Genomic DNA, 24,454 nt, shown 5'->3' on the forward strand with positions numbered 1-24,454 from the left:
TGATTTATAGCAATATAACTGGTTAGTTTAGTAAGTCATACTAAAATATATTGGATAATAAATTAGCATCCTAGTATTTTTTTTGTTGTCTTTAACTGAGAAGTTAACTTTGCTTCTTTTATTTAATTTTGTTAGTACAGTTCATCTGTGTAACAACAGACAGCCACAACTTCTTTTTTTATTTTGCAATATCCAGCTAAAATATTTTTGATTTAGTAAGAAAATAAATTAAGATTAAAAAAAAAATTTTTTTTCATGTTTTAGAGAGAGAGAGAGAGACAGAAACGATACCTGATTATAGATATCATCAGAACGCAATCTCCCAATTACCATGCTAACAAAAAGTGAATTAACCGGTACTCTTCTGCCAAAATAAAAACAAAGTAATTAAAAATTAGAAAATAAACTTGAGGTCACATACACAAATCTTCTATTGCTTATTACAAAAAGATCTTTATAGTTTATTTTTCAATTAACATTTTAGTTAAAAATAATGAAAAATTTATCATTTTTTACAATAACTTTTCTTTATAATTTAAAAGGATAATAAATACTTTTATATCTTTTATATTTTAAAAGGATAGTAAATACTTTTATATCTTTTATATTTTAAAAGGATAATAAATACTTTAAAATTAATCAATGAATTTAATAAAATTTAATCTGCAATGCTATGAAAATATTGTGTTGTGTTACCCCTATGAAACATTTTTATAAACAAAATCTATTAACTAAATTTGTTTATAATATTTCTATGAAATTGTCTGACAATATATCAATGTAATAATAAACAAAAACATTTAATTTCTCTAATTTAACTCAGAAAACAAATTTCATTACATTCTGGAGGTAAAACTTTATTAATGTTTCAGATATTTACATGAAACTTAAAATGCCAGGCCATTCCAAGAACTACTCTAATCCATCCCTTGGTAACTAAAGGATAATTAAATAAACTTAATTAAAATTAAAAATTACATTCTATAGTTGGTGTCAGATAATACAGTTTACTGGTGCCTGACATTTATACTGCATTGTGACTAACAAAGAAATGGTACTAAAGCTTTATAACTGTTGTGAATTGTCCTTGGTATCATTCTCTAATTGGCTGGTTATGTAGTATCAGTTCTTGCATCCTGGGATAAGCTTCTGTGTCTTACCTCTAATTGGGTGGTGTATGTCATCTGCTTCACCCAAAGCAGATGACCTATTGGGTTGATGCTGCTCTAACACGCACAAAATACACATAAATCAATCAGAGGCAACAACCATACACAAACAAAGGCAAATGTTTCTTCAAATTATTTAAATTTTTTCTTCCTTTTTAACAGTGCTCCCTTTTTTCCTCTACCCATCTCTCACAAAGATATTAATGAGGCACTTCTGAATTTTTTTAAATTTAAATTCGTCTATAGTTTGACAAAAAAATGCTTTACTGCATTACTGATGATGCCACTCAGTAATGCTAAAGAGGGTCCAGAATATCAGAAACAAATGTGTTACTGGTATCTTGAGTTAGCATTAGCATATCACATGATGCAAGAAAGCAAGCTCATTAAGCATCAGCCGAAAAAAAAAAAAAAAAAAACCCTTATTTCACCCATCCACTTGCTCCAAATGCTAGTCAAGTTCTGCCTTGAATCTATTTAAGCTATCGACTTCTACAATGACAGATGGAAGTTTGTTCCACCAATCAACCACCCACTGGCTAAAGGCAAACTTCCGCACATCTATCCTACAATTGTCTTTCCTCAATTTCAATTTATGCCCTCTCAGGTGATTATTCTGAGCAAGAGGAAGAATCCCATCCGCATTGGGCAGGCTCAAACCATTCAAGGCTTTATACATCTCAATCAGATCACCTCGCAGGTGCCTAGTCTCCAGACAGTGTAATTTGCAAAACTTAAGCCTTTCTTCGTAAGCGAAACCCTTTGTTCCATTCACTAATCTTGTTGCCTTTCTCTGAACTTATTCCAACAGCTCAACAAAACTCAAGGTGTGGCTGACCATTGCCTTATACAAGGAAATAATCACCTCCTTATCCCTGCTAGAAAAATTCCTGTATATCATTGACAAGACACCATGAGCTACTCTTGCAGCCCATCTGCATTGCTCAGAAAACTTCATATCTGCCTGCACAATTACCCCCAGGTCTTTTTCATTCTCTACCACTGTCAGTGTGGTACCATAGAGTTGATACATTACTCTGGGATTCATCATCATCATCATCAGCCATTTTCAATCCACTGCAGGATGAAGGCCTCTCCAGCAACTTTCCAGTTCCTTCTGTTTTGAGCACTGGACATCCATTTACTACCCACAAACTCATGAATTTCATCTATCCATCTCCGCCTTTGTCTTCCAGGTTTTCTTCTAGCTCCTCTTGGATACCATTCTGTTATTTTCTTAGTCCATCTGTCATCATGTCTTCGAGCTGTGTCCTGCCCAAGACCATTTTAGTTCTTTAGTTTTGATAAGAATGTCCTTTACTTGAGTTTGTTGCCTAATCCATGTGTTTCTCTTCTTATCTAACAGTCTGATTCCCAATATGATTCATTCCATTCTTCGCTGTGTAGTTCTCAGCTTCTCTTCCATTCTTTTGGTGAGTGCCCAAGTTTCACTTCCATAAGTCATGGTGGGGAGTATACATTGGTTCATTATTTTACGTTTCAGACAAACTGGGATATTGCTCTTCAGTATGTGACTATATTTCCTGAATGCTATCCATCCAAAATTTATTCTTCTCTTGACTTCCAGCCATTTATCATTATTACAGCTAATAACTTGTCCCAGATAAGTATATGACTCCACCTTTTCAATTACTGCTCCTTCAATCATTATTTCCCTTTCTGTGGCATACTTGTTCATCATTACTTTTGTTTTAGCCATATTCATCTTTAGTCCAAAATCCTTACTAGATTTCCTTATCGCACGCTCCTTATCCTACAGATTTCCTTATCGCACGCTCGATTTCTGCCACTCTGGGATTACTGCTCCCCATATGTAGTACTTTACATTTGTCAATGTTAAACTTCATTTGCCACCTCTCAGCCCATCAGCTCAACTTTTCTAGATCCTGTAGCAGCAGCGTACTGTCATTAGTGTCATTAACAACCCTGCCAATCTTCGTATCGTCTGCAAACTTGGACATTAAGCCTGATATCCCATCATCAATATCATTTATAAATACAGAAAACAACAATGGACCCAACACTGAAGGACTCCACTAATAACATTAGTCCACGAAGAGTAGTGTCCATTTATTACCACTCTCTGTCTTCTACCACTCAACCATCCCTTTATCCATAGCAGCAATTTGCCTCCAATGCCACACTGCTCTAATTTATGCAGCAGTCTTCCATGTGCAACAGTATCAAAGGCTTTTCTAAGATCCAAACATATGATATCAAAGTTATTCTTTGCATCCAGTTCCTTTGTGACTACATCATAGTATCCAATCAAATTAGTCAGACAAGACTTCCCCTTAACAAACCCATGCTGTGTCCAAGCTATAACTGAAGTCTTGTCTAGATGATCCTACAATGCTTCTTTAACCAGTGCCTCCCTTTGATCCTCCTTTGTGGATTGGGGTAACATTTGCACATCTCCAGTCCATGGGTAGCTACCCTGAGTCCAGGGAAGCTCTCATAATTAGGGCTAAGGGTTTGCTTACTTCCTTTGCCGCCTCCTTTAATATAACTGGATAGATTCCATCCACCCAAGGTGCCTTTCTTGTGTTTATCTTCAACAATTTCTCCTCCACTTTACTCTCAGTTATTACAAGATTATCTAGCATACTGCCAGAGTTGAATATACCTCTGACATTCCCCTCCCTGAATAACTCCTCACGTGTGAATGTCGACGCAAAATATTCATTTAGTTTGTTTGCTACCTGAGCAGGATCATCAACGGTTGAACCATCGATATCAGGTGGACCGATCTGATTTATCTCCTTCCTTCGAGAGTTTACATAAGTAAAGAACTGTTTGTTGTTTTTCTTTGCATCCTTTGCCAAAGATTTCTCGTAATCTGCCTTCGCCTGCCTAACCTCCTTTGTAACTTGGTTAAAGACCAGCTTATATCTATCATAGGTTTCTATGTCACATGTTAATTTATATGTATCCCATGCATTTTTCTTCTCTGTCACATGTCTAATTAGTTCATTTGACATCCATTTAGGCCTAAATCTTGAACAATATTTCTTTGTTGGTATGAAAAGTCTAGTAGCTTCCAAGATTAATTCTTTGAATGCTTCCCATTTTGAATTTGCTGTTGGTAACATCATCAGTAGGTACTATCTCACACCAACGTAGTCACCTTTACGAAAGCAAAAACCCTTCCCTTTATTCTTGATGGCAGTTACCTCTTTGAGTAAATCCCACTTCAGCACACTGTGATCCCTGCCACCTATTGATTCCTTTATCTGCAGATTCTTGATGCATGAAGAATCACTACTGATAATCAGATCAAGAGTATTACACCCTCTAGTTGCCACCCAAACATACTGCTGTAGAAAACAATCATCCAATAAATCCACAAAAGCTCTGCTAATGTGTGAGTGACCAACCCACAAATTCCAGTCAACATCCGTGAAATTAAAATCCCCCATTATAAAACAATCTAATTTACTGGCCCACTCTATTTCTCTGCACAATTGCTCATTATACTCATCAGATTCATTAGGCCTATAACACACACCTACTCTCATTTTTCCTTTCCCAGTGCTTATGTCAAACCAAACAGACCCAACATTGCATTGTCCACCCACATCAATTGGATGCACTTCCTTAGATTTTATGTGTTTCTTAACTAACAGCATAACCTCTCCTCTCCTCCCTTCCTGTCCTGTCTATCCTTTCTGTACACATTGTACTCCCCAAATTCCAGTTCTACACTGCTTATGTCTGTGTGACACCATGTCTCTGATATTCCAACAATATCTGCCTATAACACACACCTACTCTCATTTTTCCTTTCCCAGTGCTTATGTCAAACCAAACAGACCCAACATTGCATTGTCCACCCACATCAATTGGATGCACTTCCTTAGATTTTATGTGTTTCTTAACTAACAGCATAACCTCTCCTCTCCTCCCTTCCAGTCCTGTCTATCCTTTCTGTACACATTGTACTCCCCAAATTCCAGTTCTACACTGCTTATGTCTGTGTGACACCATGTCTCTGATATTCCAACAATATCTGCCTATAACACACACCTACTCTCATTTTTCCTTTCCCAGTGCTTATGTCAAACCAAACAGACCCAACATTGCATTGTCCACCCACATCAATTGGATGCACTTCCTTAGATTTTATGTGTTTCTTAACTAACAGCATAACCTCTCCTCTCCTCCCTTCCTGTCCTGTCTATCCTTTCTGTACACATTGTACTCCCCAAATTCCAGTTCTACACTGCTTATGTCTGTGTGACACCATGTCTCTGATATTCCAACAATATCTGCCTTTGATGTCTTGACTAGCACTTCAAGCTCATCGAATTTATTAACTATACTCCTAGCATTGGTGTACATGCAAGTATACATGCACCTGTTTCTACTCTTAGTTACCCTAACACAGCCCATGTATTTACTTGTTCCACTATGACTGGCAGCAGTCCTGGAAATTCCCATTGCTTTGCTTTCCAGGCTGCTGCTCAATTGCATTTCAATAGAAGTAGTGCAAGAATCACTTTTACCTCTGCCAGTGGCTACTGTTAATCTATTAGTCCGTGTATCCCCCCCAAGCTAGCAGTTTTATGACCCACCTAACTCTGCCTCGATAGCATCAGTAAATATTCTTGCACCTTTTCTATTTAAGTGTATCCCATCCCTGTAGAAGCAGTCTCTCTTGTTAGCAGGCACAGACCAGTTTTTAATGAATAATGGATTCATTAAAATTGGTGATGTTATTTGATTAAAAATAATTGAATATATAACATATAAAGGACACAGTACTTGTTATGCAAGAGAAGAATTATCTAGGAAGAAAATAATGTGCAGAAATTCATTAGAACAAAATATTTATGGGAAAATGCTACAAAAGATCTTGGGGAGTGGGGGGGTGTTCCATGATGTTTCGGCTACCTTGTTCCCTTCTACAGCTATGAGGCCTTCACTTAGTTTTAAGTGAAGACCACACAGCTGTAGATGCTGCATGCTCTGAAGTACAAAGATAATGGAATGACTAAAGGAGTGAATTGTGGGCAAAGGCTGCTATCTCTGTCCAAGGGATAGTAGTCTTTGTCCATTAACTGATAACAAAATGAAGAATTAACATAATATACAATTTTTTATGTGTATCTGGCATAGCATGCACTATGTTAATTCTTAAATTTTTAAAAATTCTTAAATCACAAAAATTATAAGAAAAAATGCATGATAAATAGTCAAGAAATTAGAAACAAAAAGTGGTTCATCTTAGCAAAGTTTTTTTTTTTTTTTTGTTATTTGTTGGTGCATTGGCCCAAGGTTTTTGCACTACTCTGATCCAAGCGCAAGGTGGGATTCGAACCCACGACCTTTGGGTTGCTAGGCAGGCACTTTACCCACCCGGCTTCTTAGCAAAGAAGAAATTTTTAAAGTTCAGAATAAAGTACAAGACTGTAAAATCTAAAAATTGAAAGATTTTCCCATAAATATAAATATTTATGCATTAAAAGTAGTGACTAAATAATGCTTTTCTACTATTAACTGTTAATAATAGTAAAAGATGATTCACTTATATTTCAATAATTATCAATCAATAGATGAATAATTATTAACTAACCGAAAATAATCTTCAGGATAATTTGGTGGTCTTTTTACTCCTGGAGAACTATTGTAACCAGTACTACGGAGAAGTTTGCAAACATCATCAATGTTTGAATCTAAGCTGGAACGTTGTGCACTAAAGACGAAGAAAAAGAAAAGTTACAATACATGCAAAAATATATTAAAAGTTTTACTACTGTATCACATTTGCAACATTTCATATTACAGTCGATTCCGGTTGTTTGGGACAAATCGGGACTAGTACATTTTGACCCGATTAAGCAGCTGCCTCAATTATCTGAAGTTTCATGTAAAAAAAAGTTAAAAGTTACTATGAACTCATCATAGTCAAGTACTGTTCACTATACGATGTGTAGTAAGTGCCGGTCATTGTGATCATGTTTGTGAATTGAATTTTAATTCTATTAAACAGCGATTCTAATTAGCGAAAATAGCAAGGAATATTATCCAAAGGCTATAAAAGTAAAGATATATTAAGCATAAATTTACCCTTTATTACCTTACCAATTAAAAAATTAAATGATACGTGATAATCAGAAGAATATACGTGATAATCGGAATAATTAATATGTACTGTAATATGTACATACTAACTAATTGACATTTCTGTTCACTGACATTTGTGGGTGGGAGTTAAAATTTAAAACAGTAAAAAGATAAGCAATCAATAACAAAGAACTCGGCACACAAATTGCAAGTAATGCGATACGCGCAACTGAGAATGGAGTAACAAGTTACGAAGCTTTAATAATACGAATGAAGAGAAGATTCTGAAAATTAATTTTTTTATATGATTGAAGATTCCATGGAAGTGTAAACACATTTCACCATAATAAATAACCCACAGAATTCCAGCTGGCAGTATTATCGCAAATTCAATAAGATTGAGTTTACTATCCATTTATGACAGATTGCACTAACAGAAAAGCCCAATAAACAGTTGAATGCTAATTGTTTTTATTGTTTTATGGTTGTGACCTCCAGAAATCAGACTGAACCACATGGTCCCCTGCCCCGATTAAAAGGCATGTTGTCCCAATTAAGCGAAGTAAACCCTGGCTATTTTCTCGATTGGATTCTGTTTTTTATGATTTGTCCCAAATAAATGGCTGCCCCAATTAACTGGTGGCCCAAAATAACCAGTATCAAAATGGAGATAGAAAATAGAAAAGATAAATTTCATCTGTGTTCGCTATTTAAATGAAAATACCTCACTACAGCATAAGCTAAGTAAGAATATCATCCTTCTTAAAAAAAATAGTGGTGTCTTTTAGTCATTTACTCAATAAAAACAAAGAGTTTGGGAACAAGTACTCCTACTGCAGAACAATTGTCATCAACAGCTATGGTGTTACACAGCAATCACTTGCTCCCACATCCTCACAAAGGGAGAACTTGGAACAATTATATCAACATGTGCAAACCGATATTTTGTTTCAAATGGCTGAAAATGAAATAAATAAGGGAAAATTAATGTTTTGCAGTCTAATTCCCTATCATGTTGCAGTTGAAGGCCAGCTGACCCATTCCATGAATATAGACAATAATTCAATCTTTTGCTTTCAGTAGTGTAAACAAGATATAAATACAAATGTATTTGTTCCAAAGCTAACACGGAGAGTTTACACACATTTTCCAGCAATAAAAACTATATGTGCTCATCATTCCCACTTAGTCCTGCAGAGTGAGCGGGGTAGGGGGGGTAGGCAGACAGACAGACAGCATCTTGAAAAAACTCATCATGTTATTTACTGCTTTAAAAATTATTCATTCCTTTTAAGCAAGATTCTTATGAAATGACTTCGTACATGGGACTTTCGTACCATAAATCATGTCATTAAGCAGATTCTTTACAAATGAAAGCTTTTTTACTTTTTTTTTTTTTTTTTTTTTGTACTGCAAAAGTGAGTTTTGTTTGTCCCAAGGATTTTCTAAAAAAATCCTTGAAAAAATAGTCGAACTTGGTTATAACAAGCATCAAGGGACTGATAAAATTTCTTCGTTATAACCATTACTCACTATATCAGTGAAGAGTTAAATCTATCTCCTATTTTGTTTTTTTAGTTCTCAATAACTTGATAAAAAGATAGATTCAAAAAATAAAAGAAATATTAGAGAGAAAAAAATAATATTAGTATATACCTACATATTTGTATTAATATGCTTGTATTCGTTTTTAAATAAATCTAGCCAACCTTTGTTACATACAAAATCATCACATACAAATTCTTTAGCAAATCTTTTTGCTTGAGCCTTCAAGATTGGACTGGCTATTGAAAATCTAGCAATGATTCATCATTGCTGGATTTTCAATATGGTTATGAACATCATTGAAGCAATGCTTCATTGATGTTCATAACCTCACACTTTCTAAATTTTATTTTATTTTTTTCCCGGTAATGTTCTTTTCCAGTGCCGATTTGTAAACATGTTTATTCTTCTACAATGTCAATATTGTAGAAGGAAGGATGCATTTCTAACTGATTTTACTTTAAAATGGCAGTAAAGTGATCTGCATACAAAGTTCTTAGAAGTCCCGAAATGCACACATTCTTAGAAGCCCTGTTTCCAAAATTCTTACATGTCCTGAAATAAATTTATGGTTCAGTGAATACAAGACAATCTGTAAATAGGGTAATGTGACAGGAGGAATGCCAATGCACTATTGTATAACCACCATACCCAAAAGGACAAGGTCATAAACCAGCTGCTAATCTGATCCGACGCGGGTGGTCATAAAAGCTGTCGCCCTTTTCATTTTTGTCTATTCCAAGAATTGGGTTTTTTTGACTACCTGAGCAATTAAGAATGTTTGCAGTTACTAAAATTTCTATAGTATATCCGTGTAGTACACTCATTACAACAGTGACAACAGTGAGTGATCGTATGGAGATACGTGTAAATTAAAATCATTATGGCTTTTTGCTCGTTACAGCTGTGATCTCGTTATTTCCGTGCTAGTTATAACCAAGTTCGACTGTGATAATTTTTACTTTTTTTTTACTATTTGAAAATTAAAAATCCTAACAGAAAAATCTTCAATAAACTCAAATACAGTAGAATGTCGATTATCTGGAAGTCAGTTATCCGTAATAATTTGAAAGGCTGATTTTTCTATGAGTTATAGAGTTCAGTCATTTGTTTTCGTGAACCCAATTTTCTATGGCATATTTTGTTCTCGTCATTTCATATTATAGTAAACTGTTGAAATAACAGTACACTGAGATCAGTACAAAAAAAAGAAAACTGCAAGTCACACAATTACTGTATTTAAGTTTGCCATTTTGAAAGTGAATTCTGTACTGATATTGTAGATTACATGCTGTTTTACATTTATTTTAAACTAAAAACCCTCTCACTATGGCTCCTAATGTTAATAAACCTCATACAGAGAAGTAAAAAGAACAACATTAAAGCTTAGTTAACAGGCAGAAGTAGGAGTGTATTAATGGCAGAGAATAACATTGGATCGACATGTTTGTGTTTTTTATGTGCAGTTAATAAAATCACATTCTTAATCTCTCTATTTCTTTTTTTGGCCTCATTATATTTGCATTAAATATATTTAAAATAAAACTTTCTAGATAATGGAAAAATCAAAATAACAGCATCTTGAATCCCCAAAGATGCCGCTATTCTGAAAGTCTACCTCAAGATTTGGTAAGAATAATATCAGCTTGAAACTGTGTAATTTATTATTTTTCTCAGTTTTTTACAGTAAAATGATAACGAAAAGAAGCAGCACTGAAATGGGAAGAAAAACAGGAAGAATACGATATAATCAAAGTGATATTGTTAAGGAACTTGAGATTTAGTAGCAAAAAAAAAAAAAAAAAAAAAGTCAACAAACGAAACAAAGTCACGATTGAACATTATTTTAAAAAATTACTTTAAAATTTTTCTACATAAAATTAGCTGAAAAATACCTATCTGAATATACATACATATACATGTAAATTACAGTGTCTGGAGATTAGGCACCAGTGAGGTGATCTGATTGAGGTGTATAAAGCCTTGAATGGTTTGAGCATGCTCAATGCTGATGGGATTTTTCCCCTTTCTCAGAATAATCGGGCGATTATTCTGAGCAAGAGGATAATAATAATACAAGAGAATAATAATCAGAATAATTCAAATTGAGGAAAGATGGTTGTGGAATAGATGCGCCGAAGTTTTCCTTTAGCCAGTGGGTGGTTGATTGCTGGAACAAACTTCCATCTGTCGCTGCAGAAGTTGATAGCTTAAATAGATTCAAGGCAGAACTAGATAAACATTTGGAGCGAATGGATGGGTGAAATAAGAAGGGTGTTTTTTTTTTTTTTTTATCTGATGATATATAAGCTTGCTTTCTTGCATCATGTATTCTTTGCTAATGCTAATATGTAAATTTTTATGTATCTTATCTATACATTAAAAAAGTTTTCCTCCTAGTGATATTTATTCGGGCCAATGGGAGAAGAGGGCAATTACATCACTGTAAATGCAATTAATTATTGACAACTGCCTCCATAACGTACAATGAACAATTGTACAGAGAAACAGAGTGGGCTAGTAAATGAGAATGTCTTATAATGGGGATTTTAACAAACCAGATATTGACCGGAACTTGTGGGTTGGTCACTCACACACTAGTCAGACTTTTCTGGATTTATTGGATGATTGTTTTCTGCAGCAGCATGTTCGAGAGGCAACCAGAGAGAGTAATACTCTTGATCTGGCTATCAGCAGTGATCATTCGTGTATTAAGAATTTGCAGATAAAGGAACCACTAGGTGGCAGTGATCACAGTGTACTGATGTGGGATTTACTTAAAGATTAATTACCATCAGAGGTAAAGTGATGAGTTTTTGCTTCCGTAAAGGTGAGTACAGTGGTCTCAGAAAGTTTTTAAATTCTTTACAGTGGGATCAACTGACGATGTTACCAACAGTAAATTCTAAGTGGGAAGAATTCAAGGAATTAATCATGGATGCTACTAAAAGTTTCATACCTATTAAGAAATACTGTTCAAGGTTTAGGCCTAAATGGTTATCTAATGAACTAATGAGACTCGTAACAGAGAAGAAAAATGCATGGGCTGCATATAAATTATCAAGCGACTCAGAGGCCTATGCCTTCTGAGTCACTTGATAATTTAGGTCTGTAATCAGGTCACAAAGGAAGTTAGGCAAGCGAAGGCAGATTACGAGAAATCCTTGGCAAAAGATGCTAAGAAAAACAGAAAGAATTTCTTTACTTATATCAACTCTAAAAGGAAGGAGATGAATCTGATTGGTCCACTTGACATCGATGGTTCGACTGTTGATGATCCTGCTCAGACAGCAAACAAACTGAATGAGTATTTTGCATCTACATTCACACATGAGAAATTATTAAGGTTTGAAAATGGCAGAAGGTTATCAAACTGTAGCAGGATACTTAATGATTTTGTAATAACTGAGAGCAAAGTGGAGGAGAAATTGTTGAAGTTAAACATAAGAAAAGCACCTGGGGTGGATGGGATCTATCCAGTTATATTAAAGGAGGCAGCAAAGGAAGTAAGCAAACCCTAAGCCATAATTAGAGGAAGATAGCAATAATTGACAAGTGAAGGTACCTCCATTTTCTGATTGTTTTGTGTCGTCGAGGAGGGGGGCTTAAGTAGGGTGTATATCCCTCCATCCTGCTGTTTTAAAATGAGAAAATGAGTTCTGGATTTATATGGGAGTCAAAATATGGAAGTCACATCTTGTCAACCACTGCTTTCCCACTGTTTTGCTTACTGCCATGTTGGAGAGTGGATATCGTTCTGGAGTTTTACTGTGATATTTATTCGACTTTGAGAATGTCATGCACTACAAATGCACAGGTAAATAATTACATAGGGCATTTCTTGATTATATAGCGACCAGTGCGTTTCGACAGGCGTGTCTTTTAGGTAGAAAAGATTTAACTTACTCCGTATACATCTATATTTTACATAGAAAAGCGTGAGCGGGAATGGGCGAGAAAGTTTTTAAATTCGAAGCCCCCCAGTAAGTTATTATTATTTTTTAATTAAATAAATTCATTTTTTTTACGAGGAGTTATTAAGGTTTGAAAATGTCAGAAGGTTATCAAATTGTAGCAGGGTGCTTAATGATTTTGTAATAACTGAGAGCAAAGTGGAGGAGAAATTGTTGAAGTTAAACATAAGAAAGGCACCTGGGGTGGATGGGATCTATCCAGTTATATTAAAGGAGGTGGCAAAGCAACTAAGCAAATCCTAAGCCATAATTATGAGAGCATCCTTGGACTCAGGGGAGTTTCACACAGACTGGAGATGTGCAAATGTATCCCCAATTCACAAGGGGAGATTGAAGGGTGACACGAGTAATTACAGACCAGTTAGTTTAACTTCTGTTCCGGGTAAAATAATGGAGTCACTGGTTAAAGATGCATTGCAGGATCATCTAGACAAGGCTGTAGCAATAATTCAGACACAGCATGGGTTTGTTAAGGGAAAGTCTTGTCTGACAAATTTGATAGGATATTATGATGTGGTTACAAAGGTACTGGATGCAAAAAATAATTTTGATATCAAATACTAGTATTTCAGGAAAGCTTTTGACACTGTTGCGCATGGAAGACTACTGTACAAATTGGAGCAGAATGGTATTAAGGGTAAGTTGCTACAATGGATAAAAGGATGGTTGAGTGGGAGAAGACAGAGGGTGGTAATCAATGGTTGCTGCTCTTCGTGGACTAATGTTATTAGTGGAGTCCCACAGGGTTCGGTGTTGGGTCCACTGTTGTTTTGTATATTTATCAATGATATTGATGAAGGTATATCAGACTTAGTGTCGAAATTTGCAGATGATACAAAGGTTGGCAGGGTTGTTAATAACAGTAATGGCAGTGTGCTACTGCAACAGGAGCTAGAAAATTTGGGCAGATGGGCTGAGAAGTGGCAACTGAAGTTTAACCTTGACAAATGCAAAGTACTGCATATGGGTAGAAGTAACCCCAGAGAACCGTACCAACTGTGTGATACTACACTTAAGGTGGTAGAAAATGATAAAGACCTGGGAGTAATTGTGCAGTCAAATATAAGTTTTTTGAGCAATGAAGAAAGGCTGCCAGGGCAGGTCATGGCAATATATCATTTTGTCAATGATATATAGGAATTTTGCTAGTAGGGAAAAGGGGGTGATTGTCCCTTTGTATAAGGCAATGGTCAGGCCAAGCCTTGAGTACTGCGTACAGGTCTGGAGGCCTCATTTTAGGAAGTATGTAGATTTTCTTGAGTTTTAGTTTTAGTTTTAGTTTTATTGGCGCAAAAACGACTAAGATTATACTGCGCCAAGTATCAATTAAAAGATCAAAAATATAAATTCTGGTAACCTTTAAAAAGGTTACCTCGTCAGATTGTTATTCTATATATAGAGCAGTATAAGTTTAAAAGTAAATGATCCAATTTATATATGTTTGTATATATTAACAGCTTGTAAAAACTTAAAAACTGCTGACACGTGGTCGTTGTCTGATAAAATCTGACTGAGTGTATAAGGCTCAGTCGGATGAGTAAAAGCGGTAAAATATACATTGCGAATATCGGTAAAATTAACGCAATCTATTAAAATATGCTTTACAGTTAAAATGGTGTCGCAAGACTCGCACATAGGAGGGTCATCCGCCCTCAGCAGAAAACAATGTGTCAGATGAGTGTGTCCTATGCGGAGTCGGGCAAGAACAACTTCCTCGCTCCGATTCCTGCGCAGACCGGACTGCCATGTTTCAATTACAGGCTTTATTTGATATAATTTATTTGTTCTCTCTCTATGCCATAGTTCTTGCCATTGGGAATATATATTTTCTCGTATTATTTGCCTGTAGTCTGTATAGGGGACTGACAGGCAACGATTATTAGTGGGAGCTGCTGATTTGGCTGCAGTGTCGGCCAAATCATTTCCCTTTATCCCAATGTGGCTAGGAATCCAGCAGAAGCGAATATCAAACTTGTATTCATGAAGAGAATGTATCTTCTGCTGAACCCGAGAGAGAACTGGATGAGAGTTGTGTCTTAGAGATAATAAAGCCTGTAATACACTCAGGGAATCAGAATATATTATTGACCTTTGGCACTGACAAGTTCGAATGTGATCCAAGGCTAACTCTATAGCATGCAGCTCTGCAGTGTATATGCTGGATTCGGGAAGAATCTGCTGAGATATTATAGTGTCCGGAAACACAACAGCAGATCCAACGAACGATTCAGACTTCGAGCCGTCTGTGTAGACGGGCAGGAAGTCGGAGTTCTCAGCTCGATGTGCAGAAAAGAGCTGCTGGTAGACAGATGATGAGGTCTCAGACTTTACCCATTTTTTAAGGGAAAAGTCGCACGATGGAGTATGAGCATGCCATGGTGGAAGAGTTTCTTTTGGTGTTTGTGCAACCTTGTCTACCATGATGTTAAACTCTCTGAGTAGCTCTTGGACACGAATACCAAAAGGTCGGTTGGCAGTCTGACGGGTATTGTACAAGTTTTCCCAACGTGGCTCAAAAACGGATGCCCACGTAGGATGGTCTGGCAGGGATTTCAACTTTAAAGCATAGTTTAAAGCCAACTGCTTACGTCGAAGGGATAACGATGGTTCATTTGCTTCGACGTATAAGCTCTGGACAGGAGATGTTCGAAAAGCTCCAGTAGCGATACGGATAGCCTGATGGTGGACAGGGTCCAGCCATCGGAGGACACTATCTCTAGCTGAGGAGTATACCTGGGCCCCGTAGTCCAATTTGGATCGTACAAGTGCACAGTAAAGCCGTAGTAGGGTGCATCGATCTGCTCCCCAACGCGTTGAGGAGAGAGAGCGGAGAATATTGAGTCCCCTCGTGCATTTTGTACGAAGCTGACGAATATGTTCGAGAAAGGTCAGCTTTTTATCAAACACAAGTCCCAAGAATTTTGTGTCTGACACTATTGGAATAATATTTTGTCCGAGCCTTAATTCAGGTTCAGGATGAAGATTACGCTTGCGACAAAAGTGTACGCAAACGGTCTTCTCCGGCGAGAACCTGAAGCCATGAGCAAGTGCCCAGGAATTAAGGTGATCAATGGCTTTCTGCAGTTGTCTTTCAATAACCCTCATGTTGCATGACTGACAAAATATGCTAAAGTCATCAACATAGAGGGCACAGTTTACAGTTGGAGGAAGTTGTTCTGTGATGGAATTGACTTTGATGGCAAAAAGCGTGACACTTAATACTGATCCTTGTGGTACTCCCTCCTCTTGGCTGAAGGGACGAGAGAGTGAGGATCCCACACGAACTTGGAAAGATCGATTGGCCAAAAAGTTTTTAATAAAAATGGGGAGTTGCCCCCTAAGGCCTAGGCTATGAAGATCTTTTAATATGCCAAATCTCCAAGTTGTGTCATACGCTTTCTCCATGTCAAAGAACACCGACACCAAGTGTTCGCGTTTTAGGAAAGCATCCCGGATGGATGCTTCCAATCTAATAAGATGGTCCAAAGTGGACCGGTTCCTTCGGAAGCCGCACTGAATGTTGGAGAGAAGGTCATTTGATTCGAGATACCATATTAAACGAGAATTAACCATTCTCTCCAGGATTTTGCACAGACAGCTGGTCAGAGCAATAGGACGATAATTGGTGGTGACTTTTGGATCCTTTCCTGGCTTAGGAAAGGCAAGAACGATTGCCTTTCGCCAGGAATCCGGAAACTGCCCCTCAGTAAAGATTCTGTTATACAGAAGGAGCAGACAATCCATAGAGTTTGGTGAAAGATGTTTAATCATTTCATAATGGATGCCATCTGGTCCAACAGCACTTGCTTTGGAAAGAGTGAGGGCTCTTTTCAGTTCCTCTATAGTGAATGCCCCGTTGTAGGGATAGAGGCCCTTGGTCTTAAAATTAAGTGCTTGCTTTTCCAGTTTATGTTTAAGGACCAGGAACTCTGGGGAATACGAAGATGTTGCAGAGATGTTAGAGAATGTTTCCCCAAGAGCATTGGCTATTGCAGTTGGATCTGCAATAGCGCATCCATTATAATCTAGGATTGCAGAAGGGTGGGAGGTATATTTTCCCTTCATTTTCCGGATTTTATCCCAGACTACCTTAGAGTTGGTAGACTGGTTAATAGATGATATGAAACGGATCCACGATTCCTTTTGACTCTGACGACGGATGTAGCGTGCTTTGGCTCGTGCACGTTTGAAGGCTATAAGGTTGGTCGTGGTAGGATATCGGCGAAATATCCCCCACGCTTTGTTTTGAGCCTTTTTTGCTGCTGTGCATTGTGAATTCCACCAAGGTTTGGGAAATGGTGGAAACCGGGCTGATGTTTTTGGGACAGCATTAGCAGCTGCTTGGACGATGATTTCTCTGATGTACTTTACTGCATCATTGATCGGCTCTTGACTGACTGTGCTAAGATCGAAATTTGCCTGATGTCGGAAGGCAGTCCAGTCAGCCTGATCAATCTTCCACCGTGGTAACCTAAAAGGAAGACATGGTCTCCCACTGTGTAACAAGGTTATCACAGGGAAGTGATCGCTTCCGTATGGATTCTCCTCCACTTCCCAAATGAGTGAAGGGAGTAGAGAAGGGGAGCAGATAGAGAGATCAATGGCAGAAAAGGTACGGGTAGGCGTATGGAAGAAGGTGTTTGTTCCAGTATTTAGAAGGGAAAGGTCGTTGTCATTGAGCATACACTCAATGACTCGTCCCCTTCCGTTGATGTTAGCACTACCCCACAGGGTGTTATGTCCATTCATGTCCCCGAGAAGTAAGAAAGGGGGAGGCAACTGCGTTAGAAGATCATCAAGGTCTGCCTGGGAGATGTCAGTCCCAGGTGGCAAATAGATAGAGCACACAGTTAATAAAAATCCCACCGTAAGGCGAATTGCAACAGCCTCTATGCTGGTTGTAATTAGCAAGGGCTGGACTGGGGTATGGTTACCCACAAGGATAGCCACTCCTCCATGAGCAGGACCATCCGCAATTCTATCCTTACGAAAGATTGTGATGTTATGCATGGTGGGATCATCATTTGCCTTTAGATAAGTCTCCTGCAAGCAAAAGCAAACTGGCTCGTGCTTTTGCAGGAGAGCCTTGATGTCATCTGTATTTCGCCGGAATCCACGACAATTCCATTGTAGCAATTTAGCCATTATTTTGGCTTGGTGGGTCCATCAGGCGGCTTCCGAGGTGCTGAGGGCTTACTTTTATCAGTCTTGGCTTTATCTTTTTTGGGGAAGAATGGACGATGTCCCGTGTCCATTTCTTCCTCCGCAAAGGGTTCCAAGACTGATTCATCCTGTACCTCCTTGTTCTCTACATCCATTCTTTCTGTTGTTACTTCAGGCTCTTTACCACTTGGTTTTGGTAGTGGTGGAGCACTAGGAGGTACGGATATAGGAGTGGCAACTGACTGTGTTTTTTTGGTGGGCTTTTGAGAACTCAATAAATAGCGTGCAATCGGGGTGAATGACTCTCTTGGTGGTATAGTCATCTCAGTTTGTGTCCCGATAGTGCTCTTAGCAGAAACCTTCTGGGCATATGAAGGTTTCCCGCTATTTACTGGTTGGATACGTTTTCTGGCCTCTGGGTAGGAAATATTCAGCTCTGTTTTCAGTTTTTGGATTTCTTTTTCGTCCTTCCACCGCTGGCATGCTCTTGAGTAGGCGGGGTGCTCACCTTGGCAGTTAACACAGGTGGGTTTTGGAGCTGTACATTCCTTGCTCTCGTGGTCTTTCACACCACATCGAGCACAGGCAGGGTTACCATGACAAGATGTTTGTGAGTGGCCGTATTTTTGGCATCTAAAACACCGCAGTGGGTTTGGGATATAAATCCTCACTGGGCAGTTCAGATAACCTGCCTTGATGGAATTTGGAGGCCGTGGGGTGTTAAACGTGAGGATGAAAACTCGGGTAGGGACGAGATTTAACACAGGTGGGTTTTGGAGCTGTACATTCCTTGCTCTCGTGGTCTTTCACACCACATCGAGCACAGGCAGGGTTACCACGACAAGATGTTTGTGAGTGGCCGTATTTTTGGCATCTAAAACACCGCAGTGGGTTTGGGATATAAATCCTCACTGGGCAGTTCAGATAACCTGCCTTGATGGAATTTGGAGGCCGTGGGGTGTTAAACGTGAGGATGAAAACTCGGGTAGGGACGAGATTCCCATCCTTCCGTATCGATATTCTCTTTACAGCTGTCACTCCTTGGTCTTTCAATTCAGAGCAGATCTCTTCTTCAGAAACATGAAGAAGGTCCCACTCTGAAATGACGCCTCTAGAAGAGTTCAAAGTTCTGTGGGGGGTTACAATGATAGGTATTCCCCCTATTGATGTGGCGTTCAGGATTTTTTCCGCCTGTTTAATAGATGTAGCTTCGACCAAAAGGTCGCCAGAACGCAGTCTTTTTACCGTTTTAGGTGAACCTGCCAACCCTTCTAATCCTTTCTGGATGAAGAAGGGTGACATCTTTCCAATGGACTGCTCTCCGGTGGAATGGAGAATGAGGAAAAGCGGTGTAACTGATGGTGGTTGTTTATCCTCAGTTCTGGCTCGTTTGGCAGAGGTGTTATCTGCGTCATCATCTCGATTAGGTAGGGGCCTTGTTGGGGCCCCAGAAGAAGGATTTAAATTACTCATATGAGTAAAGAGAAAATGTCTGATGCCTAAGTACCTCACCCACCACGGAGCCCTACGAGGGGACGCCCACTCGTGAACTAGCAGGTACTGCGTACACGAAAGGGACGCCGAGTTCGCTTAGAGCACCATACCCACGTTACCAATAAGTCTTTATCCCGTCCCAGGACCAAAGGGAGGGAGACTTATTGGAACGCAGTTGACCCTAGCAGTATAAAACCACCCGCCGATTGATCCCAGTCGGGCCGGTCCGGGACCACCCGTCTTGTCGAAGCAGGGGCCAAAGTGGTGTATTGAAGCTGGGCCCCTCAACCACCAGGATCCCCCTTTCCGCTTCCACGGGTCGCGGCGCACGGCTGCACACGCCGGATTTCAAAGATGTAACCCTGAAACCAAGGTATGGGCGTTAGATCCCAGTGATGCTAATCTGGAAACCCAGCAGCGTCACTGGGAGGTCCCCTCACCACGTACAGGTGCCCACGTTGAGGGGAGATTTTCTTGAGTGTGTACAGAGAAGGGCAACAAGATTGGTGAGGGGAATGAAGGGATGTTATTTGGTTTTTAAGAACATTAGCAACTAAGGCCATATTGCTCCGGGTTATGCGGTGGTCATTCCCTGACCTTTCCGCATCCTCCGTATTTGGTGGTGACAGGGCTCGAACCCCGGTCTAATCAAGAAGTGTGTGCTACGCACTGCTGCTCCTTCCCACCTGGCTACAGAGGCGCCAGGGGAATGAAGGGATCCTCTTACCAAGAGAGGCTTAAGTGATCTGATTGAGGTGTATAAGGCCTTGAATGGGTTGAGCATGCTGAATTCTGAAGGGATTCTTCCACTTGTTCGGATTACAAACCTAGGGGGGCATAAATTCAAATTAAGGAAAGACAGATGTAGAACAGATGTGCGGAAATTTGCCTTTAGCCAGCGAGTGGTTAATTGCTGGAACAAACTTCCATCTGTCGTTGCGAAAGTTGATAGGTTATATAAATTTAAGGAGGAACTGGACAAACATTTAGAGGGAATGGTTGCGCGAAATTTTTTTTTGGCTGATGCTGCATAAGCTCATACTCTTGCTTTCTTGCATCACATGCCACTACTACTACTACGATATTTAAAAAAAGTCTTTTTCTTTTCCCTTAATACATCATAACAGAATTTATTGAATTTTACCTTATGTTCGATTATCCGGAAAATTTGGCTATCTGGAAGAGGTCTGTATAATTATTCCATTAAGTTACCATTCAGGCAATGGATGAAAACTATACAAAAGAACTTATGAGTTCCAAATAGAATTTACATACAAACAATATGTATATCAATATGTTCCAAAAACTGGAAGGGATCAATCATGGTGCACTTCTTTTCAATCTGGCAACGTGACTTCAGTTTGGAAAATGTGGTTGGTGAAGTAAAGAAATATATTAAAGATAAATTCAAGAATTGATCCTCACTGTGTGATCAGTTTATGAACATTAGCATAGGCACATGATGCAAGAAAGCAAGCTCATACAGAATCAGCTAAAAAAAAAAAAAAAAAAAAAAACACACCATTCTCATTTCACCCATCCAATCGCTCCAAATGTTTGTCTAGTTCTGCCTTGAAATCTGTTTAAGCTATTAACTTCTACAACAACAACAACAGATGGAAGTTTGTTCCAGCAATCAACCACCCGCTGGCTAAAGGCAAACTTCTGCACATCTATCCTACAACTGTCTTTCCTCAATTTGAATTTATGCCCTCTTGGTCGATTATTCTGAGCAAGAGGAAGAATCCCATCAGCATTGAGCATGCTCAAATCATTCAAGGCTTTATACACCTCAATCAGATCACCTCGCAAGGTGCCTAGTCTCCAGACACTGTAATTTGCAAAACTTAATCCTTTTTTCATAAGAGCAATCCTTTGTTCCATTCACTAATCTTGTTGCCCTTCTCTGTACTCATCCCAACAGCTCTACATCCTTCTTAAAATGAGGCTTTCAGACCTGTATACAGTACTCAAGGTGTGGCCTGACCATTGCCTTATACAAGGTGATAATCACCTCTTTATTTCCTGCTAAAAAATTTCCTATATATCATTAACAAGACATCATGAGCTACTCTTGCAGACCGCCTGCACTGCTCAGAAAACTTCATATCTGCCTGCACAATTACCCCCAGGTCCTTTTCACTCTCTACCACTGTCAGTGTAGTACCACACTGTTGATACGTTATTCTGGGTTTACTGCTTCCCATATGCAGTACTCTACATTTGTCAATGATAAACTTCAGTTGCCACCTCTCAGCATATCTGCTCAACTTTTCTAGATCCTATTGCAGGAGCGTACTGCCATTAGTGTCATTATCAACCCTGCCGACCTTCGTAATGTTCACAACTCAAGCTGGCTTCTGTTTTCTAGTCACACCAACCCAGCTGGTCGAGATGCTGAGGCTTTTGCAATTACCAATGACTTTGCACAGATTGTTCATTTACCTTCAAGAATACTAGACAATCTTAACCATACAGCCAACAAGCTTGATCTTTTTCTCACAAACAACCCTTCTAAGTACACGATCAAACTGAGAGATCCTTTAGGCACCTCAGATCACAACTTGATTGTCTCTTCTCCAATGGAGCCTTTATCTCATGGCTATTCCCGACCTCGTATTGTTTGGCATTATAAGAATGCAAAATGGGATGACCTGTGAGATTTCTTTTCTTCTTTTCCTTGGTCGGATTACTGTTTCAAAACTTCTGATGTCAATGTTTGCTCAGATCGTGTCAGTGGAATTATTTTTGCAGGAATGGAATCCTTTATCCCACACTCCACTTTAAAATCAAGTCCTTTATTTTTCAATAGCCCTTAGTTTTTCAATAAATGTGCTAAGGCTGTTCAAGAGAAGAGCGTTGCATATCGTAATTGGCTTGTTTCTAATTCTTCAGTTTCATTTTCTGCCTACACCAAAGTTCGCAACAATTGTAAAGCAGTTATTAATCAGTTCAAACTAGAGTCTGAACAGGCTAAGAGTAGAAAACTTGCTTCTTGCCCTAATGGTAGCCGAGTAGTCTGGTCTCTTGCCAAAGCTACTGGCCACAACTTTTGCCCATCTCTGCTCCCACCTCTGTTCAAACAAGATGGTTCTGTTGTCACTTCAGCCAAGGATAAAGCTGACCTGCTAGCATCCCATTTTTCTTCCAACTCATGTATTAATGAGCTTGGTAAAACACCTCCCATTATTCCCAACACACTCTATTCAATGCCTCCTATGGTTTTCCATCAAAAGGATGTCAGAAGGATTTTGACGAATCTTGATGCTAAGAAATCTCCAGGTCCCGATAGTATTTCTCCACTTGTTCTCAAAACCTGTGCTCCTGAACTTACTCCTGTTCTTTGCAGGCTTTTTTCACTTTCTTATTCCAAAGGTGTTTTCCCTTCTTCTTGGAAATTTGCTCATATCCAGCCAATTCTTAAAAAGGGTGACAAATCCCTCCCATCCAATTATCGTCTAATTGCAATTACTTCTATTCTTTCTAAAGTAATGGAGAAATCAATTAACCTCCAACTCTTAAACTACCTAGAAACCTTCCATCTGATCAACGATCCCCAGTATGGATTCCATCAGTGTCAATCCCCTGGTGATATTCTGGCTTATTTTACCCATTTATGGATTAATTCAATGAAAAAGTTCGGTGAAACACAAGCAGTTGCTCTTGACATTTCAAAGGCTTTCGATCGTGTTTGCATAAAGATCTAAACAAGCTTCCATCTTATGGTTTGCCAACTGTTTTTTGTAATTGGTTATACAGTTTTCTCTCTGATCGCTCACTGAGGGTGATGGAGATGGGTCTCTGTCTTCTAACTTCTCCACTAATGCCGGTGTCCCCCACCAAGGTTCAGTTCTTTCCCCCACTCTTTTCCTCTTGTATATTAATGGCCTTCTTCCATTGACTGGAAATCCTATCCATAGTTTTGCCGATGATAGCACATTGCATTCCACTTTCTATTTTGAGAAACCTTGCCCTGCTCAATCAGCTTCTACTTCTCAAAAATCTGCTACCAATTCCTTAAATGCCAATCTGCAGGTAATTCTCCAGTGGGGCAAAGACAACTTAGTTGATTTCAATCCTTCTAAAATTTGGTCTTCTCTTATATCTCGCAAAAAGGATTCTTCTGCTCCTATGCTTATCTTTGGTGACACTCTGATTTCTAGGCAAAATGATATCTCTCTTTTGGGGATTACCCTGACTTCTAATCTCTCTTGGCGCAAGCACATTACAAATATTGCTTCCTCTGCATCTAAAAAACTTGGTTTTCTCTTTCTGTCTCAGCATTATTTTTCTTCAAAACAGCTGTTCCCTCTGTACAAATCGCAAATCCGCCCTACCATGGAATACTGTTCCCACATCTGGGGTGGTGCCCCGAAAACCTCTCTCAGGCTTTCTGATTCTGCTCAGAAGAGGGCAGTTATTGCTATTTGGTTTTTAGGAGCATTAGCAACTAAGGCCATATTGCTCTGGGATATGCGGTGGTCATTCCCTGACCTTTCCGCATCCTCCGTATTTGGTGGCTCACGGGCTCGAAACCCGGTCTAATCAAAAAGCATCTGCTACGCACTGCTGCTCCTGCCTACCTGGCTACGGAGGTGCCTGCAGTTAGGTTAATTAATGATTTATCTCTAACAGAGTCTCTCCACTCACTGTCTTATAGACGTACTGTTTCTGCTGCATGCCTCTTCTACAGATATTTCCATGGGCACTGTTCTTCTGAATTGGCTTCTATAATTCCCGCTCTCTCTTTCAAAATAGTCCGAACACGTGCTGCCACCAGCCAACATCCATTTACTGTCCAACTTCAAACTCACAGAACCAACTTTTCATCTTCCTCGTTTATTCATTCAACTGCCGTTTTCTGGAACAACCTTCTTTCATACGTATTTCCTGAAAATTACAGTCTACAGAAGTTCAAGTCCAATGTCAACAAATATCTTCTTCTCAATCTCCAACCCAAGCATGGTACTAAGTACTATAGATTCTAATACCTCTTGTGTTTGGGGTTTACATAAAAAAAAA

General features: G+C 38.8%; 1 protein-coding gene across 1 annotated transcript in view; it reads right to left on the reverse strand.

Moving 5' to 3' along the window:
• The window catches only part of Strump (WASH complex subunit strump), a 162,182-nt gene that overhangs the window by 97,508 nt on the left and 40,220 nt on the right, over positions 1-24,454 (reverse strand). The window contains exons 5-6 of the mRNA XM_090372123.1: positions 6,766-6,885; positions 292-364 (exon numbers count right to left, since the gene is read on the reverse strand). Coding sequence (XP_090228249.1) covers positions 292-364; positions 6,766-6,885 — 193 coding nt within the window. The remainder of the gene's footprint in view (positions 1-291; positions 365-6,765; positions 6,886-24,454) is intronic.

This window comes from Mastigoproctus giganteus, chromosome 4 (genome assembly GCF_048544385.1).
Source record: "Mastigoproctus giganteus isolate SK-2022 chromosome 4, ASM4854438v1, whole genome shotgun sequence".
NCBI classification, from domain to species: Eukaryota; Metazoa; Arthropoda; class Arachnida; order Uropygi; family Thelyphonidae; genus Mastigoproctus; species Mastigoproctus giganteus.